Source organism: Athene cunicularia (genome assembly GCF_003259725.1).
Source record: "Athene cunicularia isolate RWA chromosome 1 unlocalized genomic scaffold, athCun1 chr1_part1, whole genome shotgun sequence".
In the NCBI taxonomy this organism is placed as follows: Eukaryota; Metazoa; Chordata; class Aves; order Strigiformes; family Strigidae; genus Athene; species Athene cunicularia.
The window spans coordinates 63400033-63420816 of NW_020799091.1; the positions used below are offsets into that span (position 1 = coordinate 63400033).

The following is a 20784-nucleotide window of genomic DNA, read 5'->3' on the forward strand; positions in this document are numbered from 1 at the left end:
CCCCCCCCGACGTTTACCTTGTCAAATAGAAAGTGATTAAATCAGTGCAACATTTAGTATTAGCATTATCTTTTTCAGATGCTGAGAGGAACTACATTGTTTCATGTTATCCATTACAGTATTGATAGTTTAACTGATTCAGAGGTGTAAACTGATTTGCAGTATTTAGAAAGCTTAGAACTGAAAATATGGATAGAATATTGTGAGATTAACAGGGTAGCAGTAAGGGGCTAGATGATGTGTTTTGGCTCTTCTGTATAACTATACTAACTTAGTTTTAATAGAATATACCATTTGAAGCAGTATTTGGTCCCATAGATGCAAGTCTTACGGGGACTAGAAATATTAATTTGAGCTGATTTAAAGCTGCCTTGGAAAAGACTAATGATTACTTTTCACTAGCTGTTTAGTGATTTCAAACACTGTATGATTTTGCTCAACATTACTTTTTAAAAATAACTGTAAGTATATCTTTTTTTTCTGCTAAGATTTGTGATTTTTTTTATTTTTAATTTTTTATATTTTTTTAAAATAACACACTTGTGTACAAGGTGGAAGGGGAAAAATACATTCTCGATAGCAAGGAAAAATATGTATCTGTGTCTTCAGAAGCCCAGAAGAGCAAAAGAGATAAGATCCTTTGCAATATCTTTCAACAGCAAGGGGTGGTAGCAAATATTGTTCTACAGAGCCGCATCCCTAGTACGTCAGTATTTTTTGTGAAGGTTGTCTCCTTGATTTTGTACTTCATTAGATGGGAACTTGTCAGGTAGATGACCATCCTATCTCCATGCCTGTAAAATAAGTTTGAAATTCATTAATCTCTTTGGTGCTATATTTTTGTAGAAATTATTTGCTTTCCCAGCATTTTACAGAGATTTGGCTAAGAAATTTTCTTAGCTGATACTAATCGTCATCTTACCAGGTGTGGAATAAGCAGATTGTTTTGTGTTGCTTGACCTTCTGGTGGTGATGGTCATGGCTACTATGTGTCTATTTGCTACAGAAAGCCACTAAGGTGGCTGATGTATTGTCACAGGTGAGAATTTTATCATGTGCCTGCAGTTTTGTACTGAAGATGCTGCTGTCTTGTGTCCATTTTTTCCCTGAGAGAAGGAGGCTTTATAAAATGAGTGTCCCTGTACACTTGCATTTGTCATGTGTGAGGCAGTGGTGACTGTTTCTTGGATGGTAGTGTTACTTCTGTGTGCTTGGGGCTGCCAGATGAGGGTGAGATCACCTGTAGCAGAGTTGAGGCCAGGGTCTCAGCAGACTCTAGGAAGTCATGTCTTTTTGACACTACAGCAGTGACTGCTGTTGTGGCCCCAGAGATTAAGAACTGGTTTTCCTGTTTCCTTTGTTCATTTGTGGTCTGGTCATAGTGATGTTAAATTTTGTCAGGCCAGATTTTCACTAGCATGTGCTCTCCATCAAAAGGATGGAAGCTGTGTTAGCATAGCAGATATGGAACTCAATAGTTTTGCCAGACCTTCAGAAATACATTGGTTTTACTTTTTTAACATCAGGAAACTGAGCATCATATGAACCCAATTCCTTCATGCAGATGTGTATGCTTTAAAAACACTTCTGCCAGTGAAACCTGAATGCTTAAAAAAAAAAAAAAAAGTGTGCAGAAGGTCCCTTATAAGACTAGAGGTGGAATTCACTCTTCTTGTTTACTCTGGTTTCTCTGTGTTACAGCAGGGGCTTTGCAGCTATCTAAGCAAACTACATCAGCTTTGTCTAAGTGCACTTTTGTTTTTTGGGGAGCATGTGCTCTTGGGTGCTGCCATGTCTCTTGGGATCCTCGCTGTGCAGGGCCTGGCAGCAACTGGGCACTCCCTGCCTCCTTCTCCACAGCACAGCTAATCTGGCTGCCTCTCCATGCCTTCCCCTGGTGCCTTTCCTGCCATTAAATTCCCACCCAAGTGTTGGCTTGGGCTTTTTTGTGCTTAAAACTGGAGCCTAACAGAGAGGACCTTCCAGAAGGCTCTGAGAGGCCCCACCGCCCAGCCTGGTGGTGGCCATTAGGTGGCCAACCCAGGGCAGCCATGGTGAGTGGCTGCAGCCCCTGCAGACTGATGTGGGTTTACCCTGTTGCATGTCCTTCTTTGGTCACCTTAGCATGTTACTTGTTCTCCAAAACCCTTTGACCTGTATGGCTGTTGTCCCCGCCTCCTCCCCTTTTTTTTTTTTTTTTTCCCCTCCCTCTTTAACAGCTCCTATCATCTAGAATTATGTTTTCCATTGAAGTACAAGAGAGAACATTGGGGAGTTTAATGTCTTTACAGGTAGCAAAACTTTTATCAGCTTTAGAATTCTTCCCAGGGACATGCATTTTTTTTTTTTTTTTCTACACCCTATTAAGTAGGTCTAACCTCTTCAATATATAGCCCTCTGCTTCCTGGCTCTTCGCTTCTTTTACCAGTCAGTCTTTGGTTTAATTTGCTTAGAAAATCCCGTTGTGAATAACTTAAAAGTACAAAGTGTAGGTATTTCTCTTTCTTTGAACTGGAGAGCTTGCAAAGCTTACCAGCACAGGTATCCCATCTGTTTCCTTTACCCTTTGAGGTACACCAAGACACTATCTCACAATACATCAAGACAAAATTATGTGTTTGTCATGAGATTATTCCTAACTACCGAAAATTTAGCAAAATAAATGTTGTATTAGTCTTTACAATATTTAGAAATGCCTAGACTTTGAGTGGAGATGTCAATAAGGAGGTTGATATTAAGGTGAGGGATTAAAAGCAAAAAATACTCAGTTTCATCTTGAAACCAAAATACTTAACAGATGGAATTTGGATTTGGTCTGTGTTATAAGGTTTCCAGCTAGCATCACATCTGAGGAAAATCCTTTCCCATCTGTCTGGTTATATATCTGCAGGTGTATAAACAAAGCACAAAAGGATTTATAAATAGCATTCCACTTGCCTTGAATAAGTATGTAACATTAAAATGGGAACATGAGGAGTAGGCAGATTTCTATACCATTAAGAATGAAACTGGTACGCTATTTCTTCCTTTGTTCTGGCATCTACATTGTAAGAAATATGTTTAGATGTTGGAGAGAGTGCAATAAAAAGCCAAAGATAGCATCTGAGAAAGATTACCTTACACCGATTAAATTGAGAGAAACATAGAAGTTAGTATTTTATGTCACAGGCTGCTGAGGCACTGTACATCCCATATAATGGATAACCTAGATCGGTAAAATTCACATGTTATTTAAATCCAGATCTGAGTATATTTTAGACATGGTCTGTGTTAATGTATTATGATATGAGACTTAAATACCTTGAAACTTAAAGTAAATCTTCATAATATTTGTTCCTTTAAGATGGTAACCTCTTTTTATGCTTACTATTCATCTATTCACGATGTTTTCAACAGTGAATAGTTTCAAGGTTTGGTATAAAATAACTTTGTCCTTGAAAGTACTTCAGTCTGCGAAGCCAATAAACTTTAGTTTATGTCAACTAAGTTTACATTTCCTCCTTCTTCTGTTTCTGTACACTTGATTTGTTTTCTGTGTGATGGAGTAACTAATTCTTCTTCAAAAAACCCAAACCTTACAGTGTGTTTTTTCACAGAATTGGCAACATTTATAGTGCTTTCATTAACTTGAAAGCAAAACTAGTGATGGGAGAGTCTTGCAGGAAGTGTTAATTAGAAAGGATGCCTTACCATAAAGTACAAATTTGGACTTTCTGGACTATTTGTCCAGTTTGCTGAAAATCAGTTAGCAATGAATTTGTGTTTTAACAATTGTGTTTAACAACTTAAGTTTCCCATAATAATTTGTTCATCGGCTTTATTTAACCTCTTGCTTTCATCACCAACTTCCCCTACTTCAAAGAGTAACTTAGAATGTAATTGTCACCTGGTATTAAATCTGCTAGTATTGAAGTATGGAGACCCTTAAAATGGTCAACTGCATATAATTTAAAATTATAATAAGGGGAGGGAAAACTACTTCAGCATTAAGTGGAAGGCATGAGTTTTCGTTATTTAAGTTTTCCAGCATGAGTTACTTTGTGATTGATACCTTGTCCCTTCTGTCTCCATTGCCTAGCATGCTCCCCATTGTGCACACACATGAAGAGAAAACTTCTAAAGCTCGTCATATTTCAGCTCCCTGGGCAAATGCAGAAGAGTTCTGAGGGTGATACTGTGGTTTTTTTCTGCCACACACCCAAAGAGAAAATAGAGAATATTGTTGTAATCTCTGTGTACTTTGAATAGATCTGAAGCAAGTAGCTTCATCAGTTGGCTATAAACAGCACTGTTGTAGAGAATTCTATTTTTTGTTTGCTAGTCTTGAGTGAAACATTAGTTATAAATACTCAAAATTTAGCTGTTTTCTAAGCTGGCTAATTTTGATACTAAATGTACAGATTTGCAGCAAAGTGACTTTTAGGACTAATTACTATTATAGAAATATGAGCAGCTTTCAAAGAAAAATACTACAGTTTAGAGGGCCAGTAGGTCAGTGTAACTTTCATATCTGTGACATAGCAAGCCTTTCTTTTCATGGTATCTCCAAGTCTTTCAACTGTGATACGATGAAATAAGTGAAGGCATGCAGTTTATTATTTTGTATTTGTTCCCTGTTACCAGTCCAATGTTAGCATTGCTCCTTAAAAGGTTTAATCTAGTGCTAAGCCTTCATTTTATAGTCTTTTTATTGAGTATATGGGAGGGGAAGATAAAAGTTCAAACACAGATGACTTAACATGTGTGACTTACTTGGGTTTTATAGTTTTACTTTTGTTTTCACTCGAGGTCTTGACTAATATATACAAGTGAAATTCTGGGTGTTCTTTGATGGTTGGTATTTTAACTGTTTCAAAGGTACCATGAATCAAGAGAGGATGCTGTGTGTATATATATGTGGGACGTGTGTGTGCCTGCAAACAAAATCTGTCCTGGACTTGTCTCCGGAAAGTGTTCTTATAGCATATTAAAATTATTTAGATGAATAGCCCTCTGATAGGACTTTTTTGTAAGAGTTTCTAACACTTTTAATTTAGAAGGGTTTTATGTTGGATGCGAATACAGTTTGGCATAGTCTTTATACTTTACTTCTTTTGTGAAATTGTCTTTTTGTAAAAAATTGCCCTGCAGATCAACCCATTATCAGCTTAATAGTTCTGTCAGTGTCCTCACAAAGGCCTCTGGAGGTCTTGTTCCCAGAAGTTAGCAACTGAAGTCAATTTTCTTCCTTCTATAATGTTATATCTTCACTGAAAAAATACCCCTACCCAACATCAAAGCCAAACCCACTAAAAAAAAATCTCAATTGTTTGAATAATGTCTGAAATACATCTCCTTAAGAGTTATAAGATTTGTTTTTATACAAAACAATAGCACATTTAACGCACTTATGATAGAACTTGCCGCATATTCCTTGCATGTGCCAGAATTTATCAAACTGGTGTGAACATGACTTGATCTGCCATTACAAGGAAAGTTCAGTGCCATTTCCATTTGCAGTGCCCCATTTAGTAGAGGCAGTGGCTCAGCTCAAGCAAAACATTCCAGCTGCCACCAGATAGCCTCTTGCATAAGAACATAATCAACTTACATGAAGAAACAGAGTATTATCTCTTACAGTCAGAATACTTCCTTCATTTGAATTAAATTTATAATATATAACAGACCCCTTAGGAGGCATATATACTACCAAAAAAAACCCCAAAAACAAACAAACAAACTAAAAAAACAACAACAAAAAAACCACAGGACAACAGGTAGACTCATGATCTGTCTCTGCACTGGATTTACAGTGCCTATCCACTTCCAGGGGCATGGCTGTTGGATATGCTAACTGATGCTGCTGCTGTGGCAAGACCTCAGCTGCAGTCATATTCTAAAAAAGTAAAATATATGTGAAAGTATGTTCTGTTTTCCTCAGTTTTAGTCATAGCTGCTTATTTATAAAACAAAATATTGAGTTTCCTTTTTTTGTTTGTACTCTGCCTCCTAAGACACTTCAGGTCAGGATCTGTGCCTGGTATATTTCCATCTACATTTATTAAACATAGTTGTATTTTATTATAAGGAATTTTCCAATAAAATGCTTTCAAAACCCAAAGAAGAGTAATTGTCTCTAGAAGGCAAAAGTAAATGACTTTCCCCTCCTGAAATTACCTCTTATGTATGGATTAAATCTTATATTTAGAGAGGGAGGGGAAGAAAGGAAAGTATTAAGAAGCAGGCAGAAATAGCTTCAGCAAGACATTGTACTACTGACCAGGCATTGAAAAGGATTAGGTATCTCATCTGTACTAATACTCTTTGGGCTATCACCTGAAGCTTTATTTTTGGCACTATAATTTTGGCATCTTGCTCAATCTTCTGTGCCTGCAGGACAGCTGATCCTGCATGTAGGATACATGTTCTGAAGTGTGCAGCATGTAGTCAAAACCATTTGGAAACATGCAGATTTTTACAAAACTAGTATGCTCTTCTGCAGGAGCCAAACTTGCCTTGTGTGATATGGCTGAAGGAGGATTTGTAGAATCCTGTTATTTTGCTGCATTTTGGGGGGAGCAATGATTTCTGACCTGATTTGGGTTTTGCCTTTGGCTTTCAGTGTTCTTAAAGGCTTAAGGTAAAAAATTACCTGATAGAATAAGTGTTCTGAATGCTCAGGTCTCTGTTTACAGAAGAAGTTGTTACTGAAACTGGCTGGGCAGTCAGTATGGTTTTAGACATAGCATAAAACTACCTCTCCTGCCTTGTAATCATTTGTCAGGCAGTTTATGCAACCAATTAAACTCACTTGTAGAAGTTTGGTCCAAACCTCTGCTCAGAGTATGGACAGTTTTATAGTTTAGTTGAACTTTGAAGTCAGATCATATTGCCCAGTAAATCTGTAATCATTTGAAAAGATCTAGGATTAAGGAAGTTTGAATCAAAATACAGAATTGTTATGCTCATGTGTTTTCTAAATAAGCAATATTTGGAATATATGTTGCAGTATTGGATGTTCACTTTAGATTTAATTTCATTTGTTTCCTGGACACAGGGGTGTAAAAAAAAAAACCAAACCAACAACAAAAAACAAAACAAAACAAAAAAACCCAAACCAAAACAAAACCCAACATGACAAGCTAGTTCAAAGTTCCTCATTGTTTTCCTAACTCAATTTTGCAGCAACTGGGTTTTCACAGTTTTTTGTTGTCTCTCTCTTTTTTTTTTTTTTTTTTTTTTTCCCCTTGGACTGGTTCCAGGAATTTCTAGTTAAACAGGAGGAGAGAGATGGGGGGGGGTCACACTATTTTCTGGGAACAGAGTAGTTTTATTGAGCATAAAAGTTAAATCTTTAAGAAGAAAATCTTTCTATTGGACTGCTTTCAAAGAAATAACACTAAGAAAGGAAACAAGCTATTAAAAATATTTTCTTGGCTGTTGTAATAACTCTATTTCTTAAGTATATGTATATGTTTTAAATAGAACAAAACATTGCAAAAGGAACAGATATTAAATATTTTTCCCTTTTTATGATTACTTAGCTATTTCAGTTCATAGGTTCTTTACTGTGTCATACACAGCAGATTAAAATAGATATTCCTGATGATTCTGGTTTAAAGGCTTTTTGTGGTACTTGTTCAGTTGAAGTAACACTTCTCAGGTATCCTCCTTCTATTTAGAGATGAATTGTTGTTTTTTTTTTTGTTAAATAATCTGTCAGAGGATATCCACAAGCCTGATACTCTCCACTTAGTTCTTCAAGGGCCTGTAGGGCCTGTGATGTCCTCCAGTACATACATGCTTTATCAGAATAGCTAATAAAGGTGTTTCCTCCCTGTACTTTGTACTGGGAGTTTACTTACAGTAGGGGTTCCCATTACACAGGTATGTGAGACTGTCAACCTTCTTTACGCTACTTTTGGCTAATGTTGGTTTCCGTTGTGGTCTTCTATTGAGGAAAAAAAGTGGTTAGATTTTTTCTTATTTTTTCCTTGCTTATTGTTGACAAAGGGAAGGGATGGCAGATCAGCCTTCAAAGTCTGAGAAACATTTCTTTAGGGAGTAGTTCAACCCGTTAAAAATGTGAGATAATGCTGTAGGGTATGTCTATGGAAAAAAAGGGGAATTTACTTTAGATTGCTAGAGTCCCAAGAGAGAGTTTTATGGCAAAAAGACTATACCATCACAAGCTGGTTTTAGGAGGTGATGTATTGTAACTGTTCACCTCTATCCCTCCCCACATCACAGCAATAAATCAAAGCCTGGAAGTAGGTGCCTGGTCTTGTGTTTTTATGTATCCTTTTTCTGCTGAATAGCAACCCGTAACATCAAAAGTTTGTTTAACCTTTTCTGTATCATGGAATGGTAGAAATGTGGAGGTTGTGATCACACTTATCCCAGACAAAGTGACATAACCTCCTTTGCCTTTATTATCAAAATAATTGCAACTCAGAATGTATTAATCTCAATGTACAGTACAGTTCTAGACTTGACAGAAGAATCTTTCTTTAAAAATATCTTTGCTTTCCCGCATGACGGACACAGAACAGTTTTGATAAAGTAGAACGTGGATGTTTCTTCTTCCACATCTAAATAAAAGGAGGTACATGAAACACTGAAAGCTTGCAAAAGTATGTTCCCTGTGTTCTATAATTACATTACCACCAGTCTCATAGCATTGTTTAGGAATTTGCTTGTTAAGCTATAGATAGATTTTTGGAGTGTGAGATTTACATTTTAAAGTGTGAAGTAGCTATAGTTTTTATAGAATCGTTGGTACCTTCTCTACTTTTGATCAAGAGATGGTCATTAATGCTGTACTGAGTATACTGAAACTTGACTTCAGATGTGTTGGGCATACTATGTTGACCATACTAAGAGTTCCCTGGCTATCACTAATGTATTTATTTAATAGTATTTTATAAGTATGGAATGTCTACTCAGGATGGCCAGTCATTGTGGATGGACTTGTCGTACCTTACAGGTCACTGAATCTATGTTGGGAAAAAGTGTTTAAGTGTTCCTCCTGGCTTATTAATTTAAGTGTTCCTCCTGGCTTATTATATGAGAAGTTCCCTCTGAGTTATTAATGATATCTTGGTTTTAACTTCACTCAGTCTTCACTGAACTATTTAAGATAGTAAAAATCAAAAGTCTATCCTTGATTTCCCAGTGCCCTGTCTTGTTCAATGAATCATTAGGTATTGAAGTTTACCAAATAACTTAAAGAACTTTCTTTTCACAGTTCTGACTACTAAGCATTGGCTATCTTGATTTTTTGAAGTTTGCTGTTTAATTACTTATATAATATATTATTGACTTCAGATTTTTTTGAGTAGCAACTGGCACTAGCTTCTGACTAGTCAGCTTGATTTCATTTATATATTTTGTATAGTGACTAATTTTTTGAAACGTTGCTTACATTTTTCTGAGACTATATCTGACAAAGGAAATAGCCATAATGTAAACTAATCATTTTGTATGAGTATTTAACTTTTAAAATACAACTAATAGTAGCAAATACTGCAATATAAGTATACTTACAAATATTTGACTGGTTACTGTAGAAATGTTTGTTCTTGAAATAAATCTTTTGATGTTTGTAAAAGTAAGAAGTTGTGAAATATTTATTGTACTTCATATTGTTCAGTTGAAAATCCTTAAATCTGTTCTTTAAGAGTAAAATTAAATATTAAAAAGCTCAGTACATCAAAGGAATTGTCAGGTAATATTTAATCTTCATGGAATTCACATTCAAGTGCAGTGAAAACAAAAGGGATTGTAAAATCCTGTGGTTATTGGTGTCATAAAGCTTTCTATGTATTGAGTAGGTTTACTTATGCTCCTGACATGAACACTCAAAGGTAATGAATGAGCTTCATGCCATTTTGTAAGTTTAAAACTCTTGGTTTTCATTAGTATAGAATCTATCTGAAGTCAGACTTGTGATCCTGATGCCTGCTAGTTTTGGAAAATTTAGAATATCTTCAGTATTATGCATGGGGATTGAATGTGCTGTTTCATCAGCAACACCTCTATGATAGCACGCAAAACTGTAAAATACAAAGTGGGCTCTTACTTTATTCGGCACATGGCCTTTTCCTCAACATAAGGCATTGCTTTGTAGTGTTGAAAGAAGTAATATGTTAATATTTTGTATTCCTTTAGTGTGTCAGAGCTGTACTGGAATACTATTGTATAATTATGTGAGAGTTTGGAGTTTGAAAGTAAGTTTTTCAAATTGCTCCAAATAAATGTTTCATTAACCTTTATAACCATTTGTAGTTAAGGTCCTTTCTTTGATCAAAGTCTGTGTGTTGGTGTTCACCAAACTGAATTTGCGTAACATGGGGTTTGGTGCTGGTGCGCAGTAACAAGTAAGGAGATGAAGGAAAAATCTAGGTAGCTCCTAATGATATATTATCTGAGCAGCCAAGTTAGTTTTGAACTATAAATACAGTATTTCTTCAAGATGAAGTATAGGTATGTTGGGATTATGATGTGACTTTTAAAATAGCTCTCAAAATGAATTACCTAAAAAATAAAGTGAGATATATAATTTTCAAGTTACACTGCAGGGAATATGGCAAAATGTAATTACTCCTAGTAAAAATTTGGCTTTAATACTGTCACTTTGACAATTGCCAGGGCTTCCAGGCTGCTGATAAATTTATTAGTAATGTGGGGAAAGCTTGTCATTTGTATTTCACCTGTTTATTTCTGTGGGTTGTTATGCAGGCCAGTACAGTCTGGCCTTAGTCAGGGGAATAAGTTGGGGACTGGAGTAAGTGAACCAGATTTTAATTTGAAAATCTGTCAAAACATGACACTTGCTAATTTTGCTGAGGATTTACATATCTCCTTATAGGTGTGGAGGACTAACAGGTAGTAACTACAGTAGTAGTACTGCTTTCTGCAGCACCCATGTGATAGTTTTTCCTTCTCCTGTTTTTCCTGGGCTACTTGCTTCTGATAAGTTTGCAGCCTGACTTCAAGTATATATGGTAGGACAGCTACAGGCATACACTAGGAAGCTTATTTTATTAATTAGTCTTTGTGTAGAAAAAAAACCCCAAAAGGCATTAAATAGTAAGTCACTGTTCATTAAGAAACTGTAGTTCAGTATTGGCTAAGTATAAATAGGTAAATATGTAACGATATATAGAGGTATAGATGAGTTTACAGTAATTATTTTGGTAAGTCTCTAGTCCTTATGTGTTTGTACTGAAGCTTTAGATTATTGTGGATGGAACAGTTCATGTAAGAATGTTTAGATGTTCTTTGATCACTGACTCGGTGACCTGCAAGCATTCTACAGATCGCTAGCCTTGTTAGAATATATGATGATACCACAGAGTAGCCCCACCTTTCCTCTGCCAGAATCATAGTTTTACTAGCTCTGTATCCACTTAATAATGATGGTCCTCTTAAAATCTAACAAGAACAGACCATTAGGATAGTTAGTAGCTACTACTTGCCGTGAACTTGTGTTACAGATTTCAATGTGAAGACAAGGGTTAACAAGGAAGAAGGAAGATGCTTTTTTGGTGGGAAAACTGCGTTCTATTTCTCTAGTGAAAGCAGGAATAGAGAGGTCTCCTGCTCAGCAGTGTGTCAGTAAACTGCAGAGTGCCATAATTAACTAATTAATTTTGTCTGTAGCTCACCTGAACAATTGAGAAAGTGGCTAATACATAGTCGACATATTTTGAGAACCCTTGTATTAAGTGTAAAGCAGCATATGAAAGCCCATATCTTTTTAATAGTATTTGTTCTGGAATCCAGGACAGAAATTTGACTCTTCCCCTTGCTTTTTCATTTAGTTGTAGTCATAGCATGATTTTGGCCTCGAGGGTCTGGCAGGACTGCCACTCTGTTGCAGGTACGGTAGGTATAGTACAGAAATAGAGTTTTGCTTAGAGCTTGTTTGAAGAAGAGCAGCACTTCCGAGAGTGAACAGAAGATAGACATAAATTGAATATTAGGTTTATTGTCTGCTAAAATCTATGTAGAAGGTGTTTTCACAGCGGCTAGTTCTGATTGTGTCCATGTGAAGGCTGATGGTATAGTAATTTACTGCTCTAAATTTAAAGTGTATTTTTAGAATATGTCCCCTTTTGAATAACCTGAAGCTCCTCTAAGAACACCACTTAGGAAAGCTTTTTAGTTGCATCTGATTTTGTCAGTCTTGCCAATGCACATTGTCTCCATATGCATTAACTAGTGCTTTTGAAAAGGTTGACAACAGGTATTTTTGCTTGATTTTTATTAATAATTTGTTTTCTGTTATATGAAGATACTAAATAGTATGGTGTATCTGTGGCTTTATTACCTATTTTTAAACTAATGAAAACAATCTGCTGCTTGTCTCCCTCCATCTTCCTGTTTCTTTAGAATCTATAAAAATATTTTTTAAAACTTCAATTAATTTTATGACCTGATTTTTTTTTTCTTTAAAATGTTTCTTAATGAATTATTGCAGATAGAAGTATTTCATGGTAACTAAGAGTAAAAACCCCTTACATTCGAAGTATCTGTATAGCGCTCTCTTTAAAAAAGTATCTTTACAGATTCTCTCAGATTTTGAGTGGCACTGCATGTAAATCTTAGTGACATTTAGTTGCCTTGCAAGAAACAAAATTGCTCTTGTTGTTTTGCAGCTTCTGTTAGCACCGAAGGAAGCTGTAAACTTTCTCCACAAACCTTAATTTGGTCTGGAGCTACTTAAACTTGACATAATTAATTAAAGTGCTACGGCTGTCAAATATCATGTGTCTTCTGTGACACTTTCCTTTCTACCTTATCACTTCTATTTGGAGTATCATTTGTTTCACATTTGCCTTTCTAATTGCAAGTGAGACAGTCTTGAAAGGATTTCCATGTAGCAGTTTTTGACTGGGGCTGGGGAGACATGCAAGGAGGCACACAGTCTCCCTCTCCCACTGGCAGGAAGGAGCAAAATATGTTGGAACTGGTACAGTGGGAGGAAGGGAAAGAAATAAAGCAAAAGAATTTTTCCAGCTGTACAGTAATTCACGTATTTCACAGCTCTATTTTTCTATCAATGTCCCAGTGATTCTTTGAAAATGATTGATGGTACCATATGTGAAAGGAATAGGAAACTCTTTTCTGTATCATCACTTTTATTGATACTCTTCATGGAAATAAGGAAACTAAATGAGATTCTTTCTCTTGCAGAGAAAGCACAAGCATCACAAATAGCTGTACCTAACTGGCCAGAATGTCAGCAATATTTGGAGTTTCAACTGATCACTTATGAAAGATCTTAATCTTGCTTGAAATAATTTGGGCTAGTTTTTATGTTTGAGACAAAGAATTACTGTAACTCCTTTTTTAGGAGGAATACAGATCACTGACCTTGTCATCCATGAAGTCAAATGATTCAACCACTCAAGTATAGAGTACATGGAATTCAGTTAAGGGTGATGCTCTGAACTGGAAATCAGAAAGAATTTGACTGTCTACAAAGTGCTATATTAGAATGTCAGTGATGTGACATGATTGGAATATAGCTGTGTTAAGATAGCTCCAAAAGCCTTTTAAGCACCGTGCTCAAGGAGACATGAACTGGAAGGCTGAGATAAATTTATGTTAAGTACACATACAGAATTGTTAGGTATTTTACAGAAACTGGAATATTTGCTATTGTGTCAGAATGTTTCTTCTAACCACTTTGAATTACAAAACTTCACATGATTCCATTGTCATATTTCTGCATTTCCCCTTTCTGACTTCAAGCAATTTCACTTTATGTAGCCTATTGCTATGAAGCCATTTCCCCTTCTGCTTGTATGCACAAGACCCTTGCAGGAGATGGAAAGAAGGATCAGAAAACCAGGATACACCAAAAGGTATAGGTATGGCTTTGTTAGGAAACCTACTTGTGGACCTAGCACTTTTTTCTGTAGTTAATATATACCTGGCTTTGCTTCTAATCACATTCCCTTACTTGAGATCCATAAATAAAATAAGCTATTTGGAGTCAAAGAACATTTATTTTCTTTCTTCTCTCACTGCATATACTTATGTCCAAGGCCATGTGATTTTGTAGGCAATTGTATTGGGTGTTATTTTCAAATATTATTTCTGATGAAAAACACCATACCAGGATTTAAAATGCATTTGTGGAAAAGAAACACAGTAGTAAATATTCTGTAGCAATGGTGTAAGGCAACAGATCCCATGACAAGGACATCTCCCATAGGAAATCTGTTAATAGGAGTTTTGGGGGAGAGAGTTGTTCTGGTTTTTTTTTGTGGTTGCCTTTTGAAGTGTTGCATATTGGTATTCCATTAAATTAGCGATCTAATGGCATATGCCCATATGGCTTATAGGTGCATGAAATAATTTACTTTGTTTACAGTACCTAATATTAAGGTAGTTCTTCTTCATATTATAGAACCTGATAGGAAATGTGTCTAATAAAATAATTCAAGCATAGTATTATCTGTGCCACTTTTTTTTTTGTATGTTTCATATGAATATAATCTTAACAGCTTTTATATTTACTCTTTATTGTAAGCTTCATTCATTCGTATGGAGGGCTGATATAATGCTGTGGAGAAAAAGTAAATTTTAAGTGCTCTATGTAGGCCTTAGTGAGTTTGCCTAACATTTAAAATCTTACTAAGGTTCTTGAAGTGCATGAGAACTTCACTCTTTCTTTCCACAATGAAATACATGTAAATTAATGAGGTTTTTTGCAAAGTGGGCTATTTAAATTCTTAATCTCTTCTACATTTCCTGTAATTGCTAGCCAGTAAATGTTTTAATTTTTTTTTTTATTTCCTTAGAGGGATTCTGCTTTTTATCATTTATAGATCGGATGTACCTTTAAAAGGACAGTGGATTTTATTAGATTTGGAAAGGTTAGGTAAAAATTTGCACACTGGGCCATTGATTGCATCAGGAGATGGCTGGGCGTTTACCTTCAGAAGGGTGCTGAGTCAAATGTAAAAGAGCAGGTACTCGGTACATTTGACAAATGAAGACAAAGATGATATTATATAATCTCATGGTTTGTTAAATAGCATATGATAAATAAAGAAGACAGTTTGCTTAAGATATTAGAAAGGAAAATTAGTTCCTTTTTTTTTTTTTTCCACTTTAGTGGATTACATCTTCCTGAGGTATTGAAGTTGATTCTCCCCACTGAATGAAAAATTAGAAATGGCATTTTGTAGTGCAGAGCTGTTGTATCTAATTAGATATGAGCAAAATATTTTACATGGGAAAGTGTTCTCACACTGCACACCATTAGTTCTTCGTGCAGTTTTTGAGTGATAATAGTTTGTCAGTATCTGTTATCCTAAAACTCTGATGTGATTGAGCAGCTGTGTGTTCCCTGTGCAGTTTTAACAATGGTGCTAATTGCTTTCTTGACATCAAATAGTGTTTTATTGAAACTGCCAAAGTCTGTCTCTATGTGTGTAGAGTATTTATGTGAAAGAACTTGAGTTACAGATTGTGTGAACAAGGCTATAGCTGATGCTGAGAATTCATTACTGTCAAATTTGTGGTTAGAGTGTACTGTCCACTTCCGATGCTTTCTGAGAAAGCAGTTAGCAAAAGTAGGAGACCATATTCTTCAACAAAGTGTTCTTACAGCTTGGCTAGGGCAGATTTTAGCTGAGTGTTCAGCTGTACTTAATGCATATTTTATGTTAGTAGTGTTGGTGTTTACATTATTTGGAGAGAGAATATAATTTTGAACCAAATATTTGCTACTAATTACACCCAAATTACTAGTTCAGGCAGAGAGTCAGTAAATGTCATTCAATGTTTCCACTGATTTCCAAACCATGAGTCAAATCTCTTTACTAAAAAATACTTGGAAAAGCTTAGAATCTTTCAAGGTCAGTTACTTTTCCAGGAGCTACCACTAGCATCTTCCTATCATACTTTCGCTGTCACCTGTTGAATACTAGACCACTTATCTTTTCAGATAATATGTTTTTATTTAAATTTAGATAAAAATTAGCAGAGTAGCATGAAGGTGAATCTCAAGCTGGTTTCAGTTTGGTTTTTAAACTGGTAGAATAAGCTGCACGAGTATTTGAACTTATACATGCATTAGGGTATAATCCTGTTAATTGGCTCTATTTAGCTTGACATAAAAATGAGTCTTTTGCTGGTCTTTGCATTCTGTATTGCTGACCCTGCTTGAAAGAGTAAAAACTAAGTAATGCATTTTCATTGATGTGCTAGTGTGACTAGGCCTCGGTACATTGAGCTTTATACTGTAAATAGAAGCAGATAATGCTAAGGTTTATTTATGGTTTCTTGAACATATCCTTAATGGGCTTAAGTGATAAACTTAAAAAAAAAAAAATAAAAAATTTGTTCATTGTTCCAGCAGCAGCAGCAGCACATTGCTTTTTTTCAGTTGCCCTACTGTTATTCTGTAAATGATTTCTCATGTGCAATACCTAAACATCAAAAGAATTGTCTCAATGTGTTTGGCTTTGTAGGCTAGCATTACCAGACATTCAGTTGGTGTGTTCTGATTTCTCTGTGGCATATGTCCTGACTTATAGTGCTGTTTTCTAAAAGCATCTTTTTCTGCTTTGTGCAAATGAGTTTCCTTGTGGTCATACTGAATAATGCATGCTACTTTTTGCATTGCACTTTTACCTCACTGAAAAACGTAGTCTTACTCTTCCCTGCTGAATTTTGACACTTGGACTGTAAATTATTTTGGGTTTTGAAGTTGTTTAATTAGGTTAGTAAAGTGCATTTATTTTCTATATTTTATTAACATATCAAAAAATAAAAAAACATTCTGTGCTGGCAGATATTTTAAATTTGACATGGTTTTGTACTTTACCATGCATTGATAAATGCCACACAAAAACCAGTTCCAATTAAACTAACAGATGAGATTGTCTTGATTTTATGTCCATGCTTAAAGTAAATTTTACAGAGCCGTTCTTCAGGGATACAAATTCCAGGTTTTGAAATTAACTTCAGTTTACTTAGTGTTAACACACTACTCCAGGGCCATCAGACCTTTAAAAACTGGTAGTAATACACAGAGAATGGCATTTAGATCTGTCTTTTGTACTTCCTAGCTTGATATAGGTAATTTCAGAGGACTTCTTTAACTGAGACAGAATGCAGATCAGTTTATACTGTGAAATTTTTTAAAAATGCTTTTCTGAACTAATAATATCCATGTCAAGCTGTCTTAGGTTGGCTCCATAATAAATATAACAGATTGTCAGTCTGGGCCTGTATAGGGGGAAGGAGAAGCCACGGGATTTTTTTCTTGATGTTCAAAGATTCATGTGCTGAATTCTCATTAGCCCTTTCTGCAATCGTCTCTGAATTCAGGCACTTAAAAGCAATACAAAGATTACTCCTGATACAGTTATGTCTGGAATGTCCTTTGTAACGAAAAATTAAACATTGTATGATATAATCTACTACTTGGGAATATCTTGCGCTCTTGCATTTCTTAAGAGTATTACTTGTCACAAGTGTCAATAAATGACTTGTGTGCATTATACATTCCAGTGCACTGACAAGGTAAAATATATTGTGTTCAAATAAAATGATAAAAGATATCACATTTTGTTCTTGGCATTGAGGGAAGGTGGAATGTCGAAACATTTTCCTTGCTTTTTTTCTTTCCAAAATATTTTAGCTTGCTGAAAGAATCCTACCTGGTCTTCAGAAGCAGGCTCAATGTGTTTGCTTTTTCAGTTGTGACAAGTCCTGTCAGTGATATGGGAGGAGTTGTTTGGCTGGAAAATCAGTGTAATTTTTAAACTAACCCACGTCCTAATTTCAGGTCCACACTGGAGTGATCCGATGCATGAGAAATGTTGTATGTGCACTTTTTCACTGGGTGAGGGATAGTTACAGACCTTTGCATAAACGGTGACTAGGCCATTGGTGTGTCGTATGAATGACTATCTAATAAAAACTTGATTTTACTACTTTAGTTTTATGCTTAGTTTTGTAATTTTGGCCTTTGGTACCTCCTGAACACAATGCCTTTCTTTTTCTGTACTATGCAAGAATTAGTAATGATTTAGGGACTTTTAAGTAGTTCTAGAATAAATGTTTTGGACAGCAGAAATTGCTTTTCTTTAAGCCTCTTCACTATATATTTTACTTCAGGACTACTTAGCTATTCTGTGGCTAATAGTCTGAGTTCAGTAGGTGTTCCTTCTATATTTTGAAGTTCCTTCCCCACGCTGTCATGCACATCATGAAGTATTACGGATGTATTCTGTACTTGAGACACATTTTTCATATAGTAGACAGAAATTAGTAAGACTAAGTGATGAACATTTTGTAATCAAAGTCTCTTAAATATTTCTAAATAAAAAAAAAAATCAATCATTTTGTTCTTAATGTAAATACTTTTCTACAGTGATATGTATGGGGTTTTTTACAGTGAATTGAAAGCATAGAGGTGCCAATTTTGGACAAGCTGTAGGTGTGGTGGAGTTTCATGATGCAAATATATGAACATTTTACTTTGGCTTGCCTACTTTTTTTTTTTTCCTACTTGCAGACACATTAAAGAGCAAGGGATCTGAGTTGACAAGCTGAAGTCTTTTCCTGGCCATCTAAGGGTCCCTAAGCTTGTTTGTTATTAACGAGAAATCCCGTTAATGTTATTAACAGGAAATCATTAGTATTTCAGAGAACGGAGTTTCACTTGCTGCAAATAAAAAACCAATTTATGGCTGGCTAATCTTAAAAATGAGATGTACTTGTCATAGATATAAACGTTTAATTTCCACTGATTAAAAATTAGTGGTAAAATGAGAAACAAACATATAAACACTAAACATCTAATTTGAGAAAATCTTACGACATTCTTCTTTTTTCAGTCATAAAACTAAAAAGTCAGAATAGTAATTTTAATGCATTCCTCTTTATTGCCTTAAGGGAAAGTGCAATGCAGTTAAGGGAGGGTTTTGACAATTGACTTAGTTTTATCTGTGTTAGTGGTTTTGAGATTATAGAGAAGTGTGAGGGGTCATGCACTGATGACTGTTTGTGTTAATGACCCGACGCATGATTAGTTAATTTAGTGTGTGACTTATTTTACAGCAGAAATACTGAGTGAACTGACACGATGCCTGTTTTTCCCTCATAGTGTGCTGGAGAAGAAAATTGGGTGGACAGTCGGACAGTTTACGTTGGGCATCGTGAACCACCTCCAGGCACTGAAGCGTACATTCCACAGAGATTTCCAGATAACCGAATAGTCTCATCAAAGGTAATAGTATTTTATTTCATTCATTTACATAAATTAAGTTATTCTCCATTTATTTCCTTCAAGATTTTCTTCCTATGCTTTCTATATATTTTTCCTTTACCATTACTGGCAAAGCTAAGATTAATGTATCTTGAGTTTCTTCCACAAAAAAAAATAATTGCCAAACTCCTGTTCATGTTAGAGGCAATAGAATTACTTCTCCAGTGTTTACTATAGTACATAGTAAAGTCTTAGAGCGATAGTGTGCTTTTCCACAAAGGAGTAAAAAAGAAATTTTTAATTGGTGCAACCCTGGAGTAAAAAAATCTTCCCCAGTAAAGACTACATCCTTTGTAATCTAAAGCAATTCTTCAAAGTACAAGAAAGTATGATCGATGTAAGTGCTCATTAAATGAAGCTGTCTCCACAATAACGGTGCCCTTCCTTTCAAACGCTCATATTGACATAACCCCATAGAAATAATAATCTTTGTTATGCATGTACAAGTGAATAATTCTTAAACTCTTGGTATTGTGATACATTAACTTTAGAAACTTTTAGAAACTTTTCAGTTGTCCCTCACTTTAACTAGTAAATCTTTCCATAATCTTTAGGAGCTTTCTGTGAGCAGTTGGGTTGTTCAGAGTCTCCACCTGTTTAGACTGGCTTGCTTTAGCTGATGGTTTGTACTGCAGTGGCATGGAAAACTGAACATTTACAGCTTATTGCATGGCTAATACCCCAAGAACTTCGAGTTTTTAATGTGCTTAGATTTTAATCTTCATGAGCACACACTTTCAGCCAATTATGAAATAATGAATTCAAAAGACTAGCTACTCTACTGGGAATCTTTTTTCAGCAGTGGCTCAGGTCCACAGACTCTTTTAAGAACCTTAGTAGAGCACTGTGATCTCAAGGAACCTATGTGGATTGGAACACTTGCCATCCATTAATATAATGGCAAAGCTATAATAAACCCCACACTTTTCTCAAAGTGTCTCATTTCTTATGTGAAATTTTGTATTTTACTACTTAACTACTAATTTTACTACTTTCTTTCTGTAATTCATTCAAATACAGTATGATAACAAACAGCATAGTATTTAGGGTTCTTTAATTCGATAAAACATTTGAAAGGTAATACAGTAAATAATCCAGATGGAGTACAGTCAGACTGGTACATTTGGAAATCCTGTGCTATACACGTTAATTTGTATTGCTTTTTGGATGAAAAGTAAACACATTATGCAAATCTTTCTACTCCTGTGACAATTTTCCTATTTTTTTTTTAATCTCGTACATCTCATCTAGGATGTACATAAATAAAGGCATTGAAGTTACTGCTGATACTTTTTGAAATAAAACATTGTCCTCAACTCTGCAAGATGCTTGAGGTCTTTTTATGATGTTGAAATTAGTGGAAGTTTCAAGTTACTGTACTTTGCAGAGTGAGACTTTTAAGTATGACTTAAACCTGGACTGAGCTGAGGATCACTGCCAGGAATTAGTAAATATGTATGATTTCAACTAGTTCTGGAAAGAGACTTCACTGTGGTTTTTTTATT

General features: G+C 35.4%; 1 protein-coding gene across 1 annotated transcript in view; it reads left to right on the plus strand.

Moving 5' to 3' along the window:
- ATP11A (ATPase phospholipid transporting 11A) overlaps positions 1–20784 on the plus strand; it is a 111012-nt gene that overhangs the window by 28918 nt on the left and 61310 nt on the right. The window contains exon 2 of the mRNA XM_026857832.1: positions 19118–19240. Coding sequence (XP_026713633.1) covers positions 19118–19240 — 123 coding nt within the window. The remainder of the gene's footprint in view (positions 1–19117; positions 19241–20784) is intronic.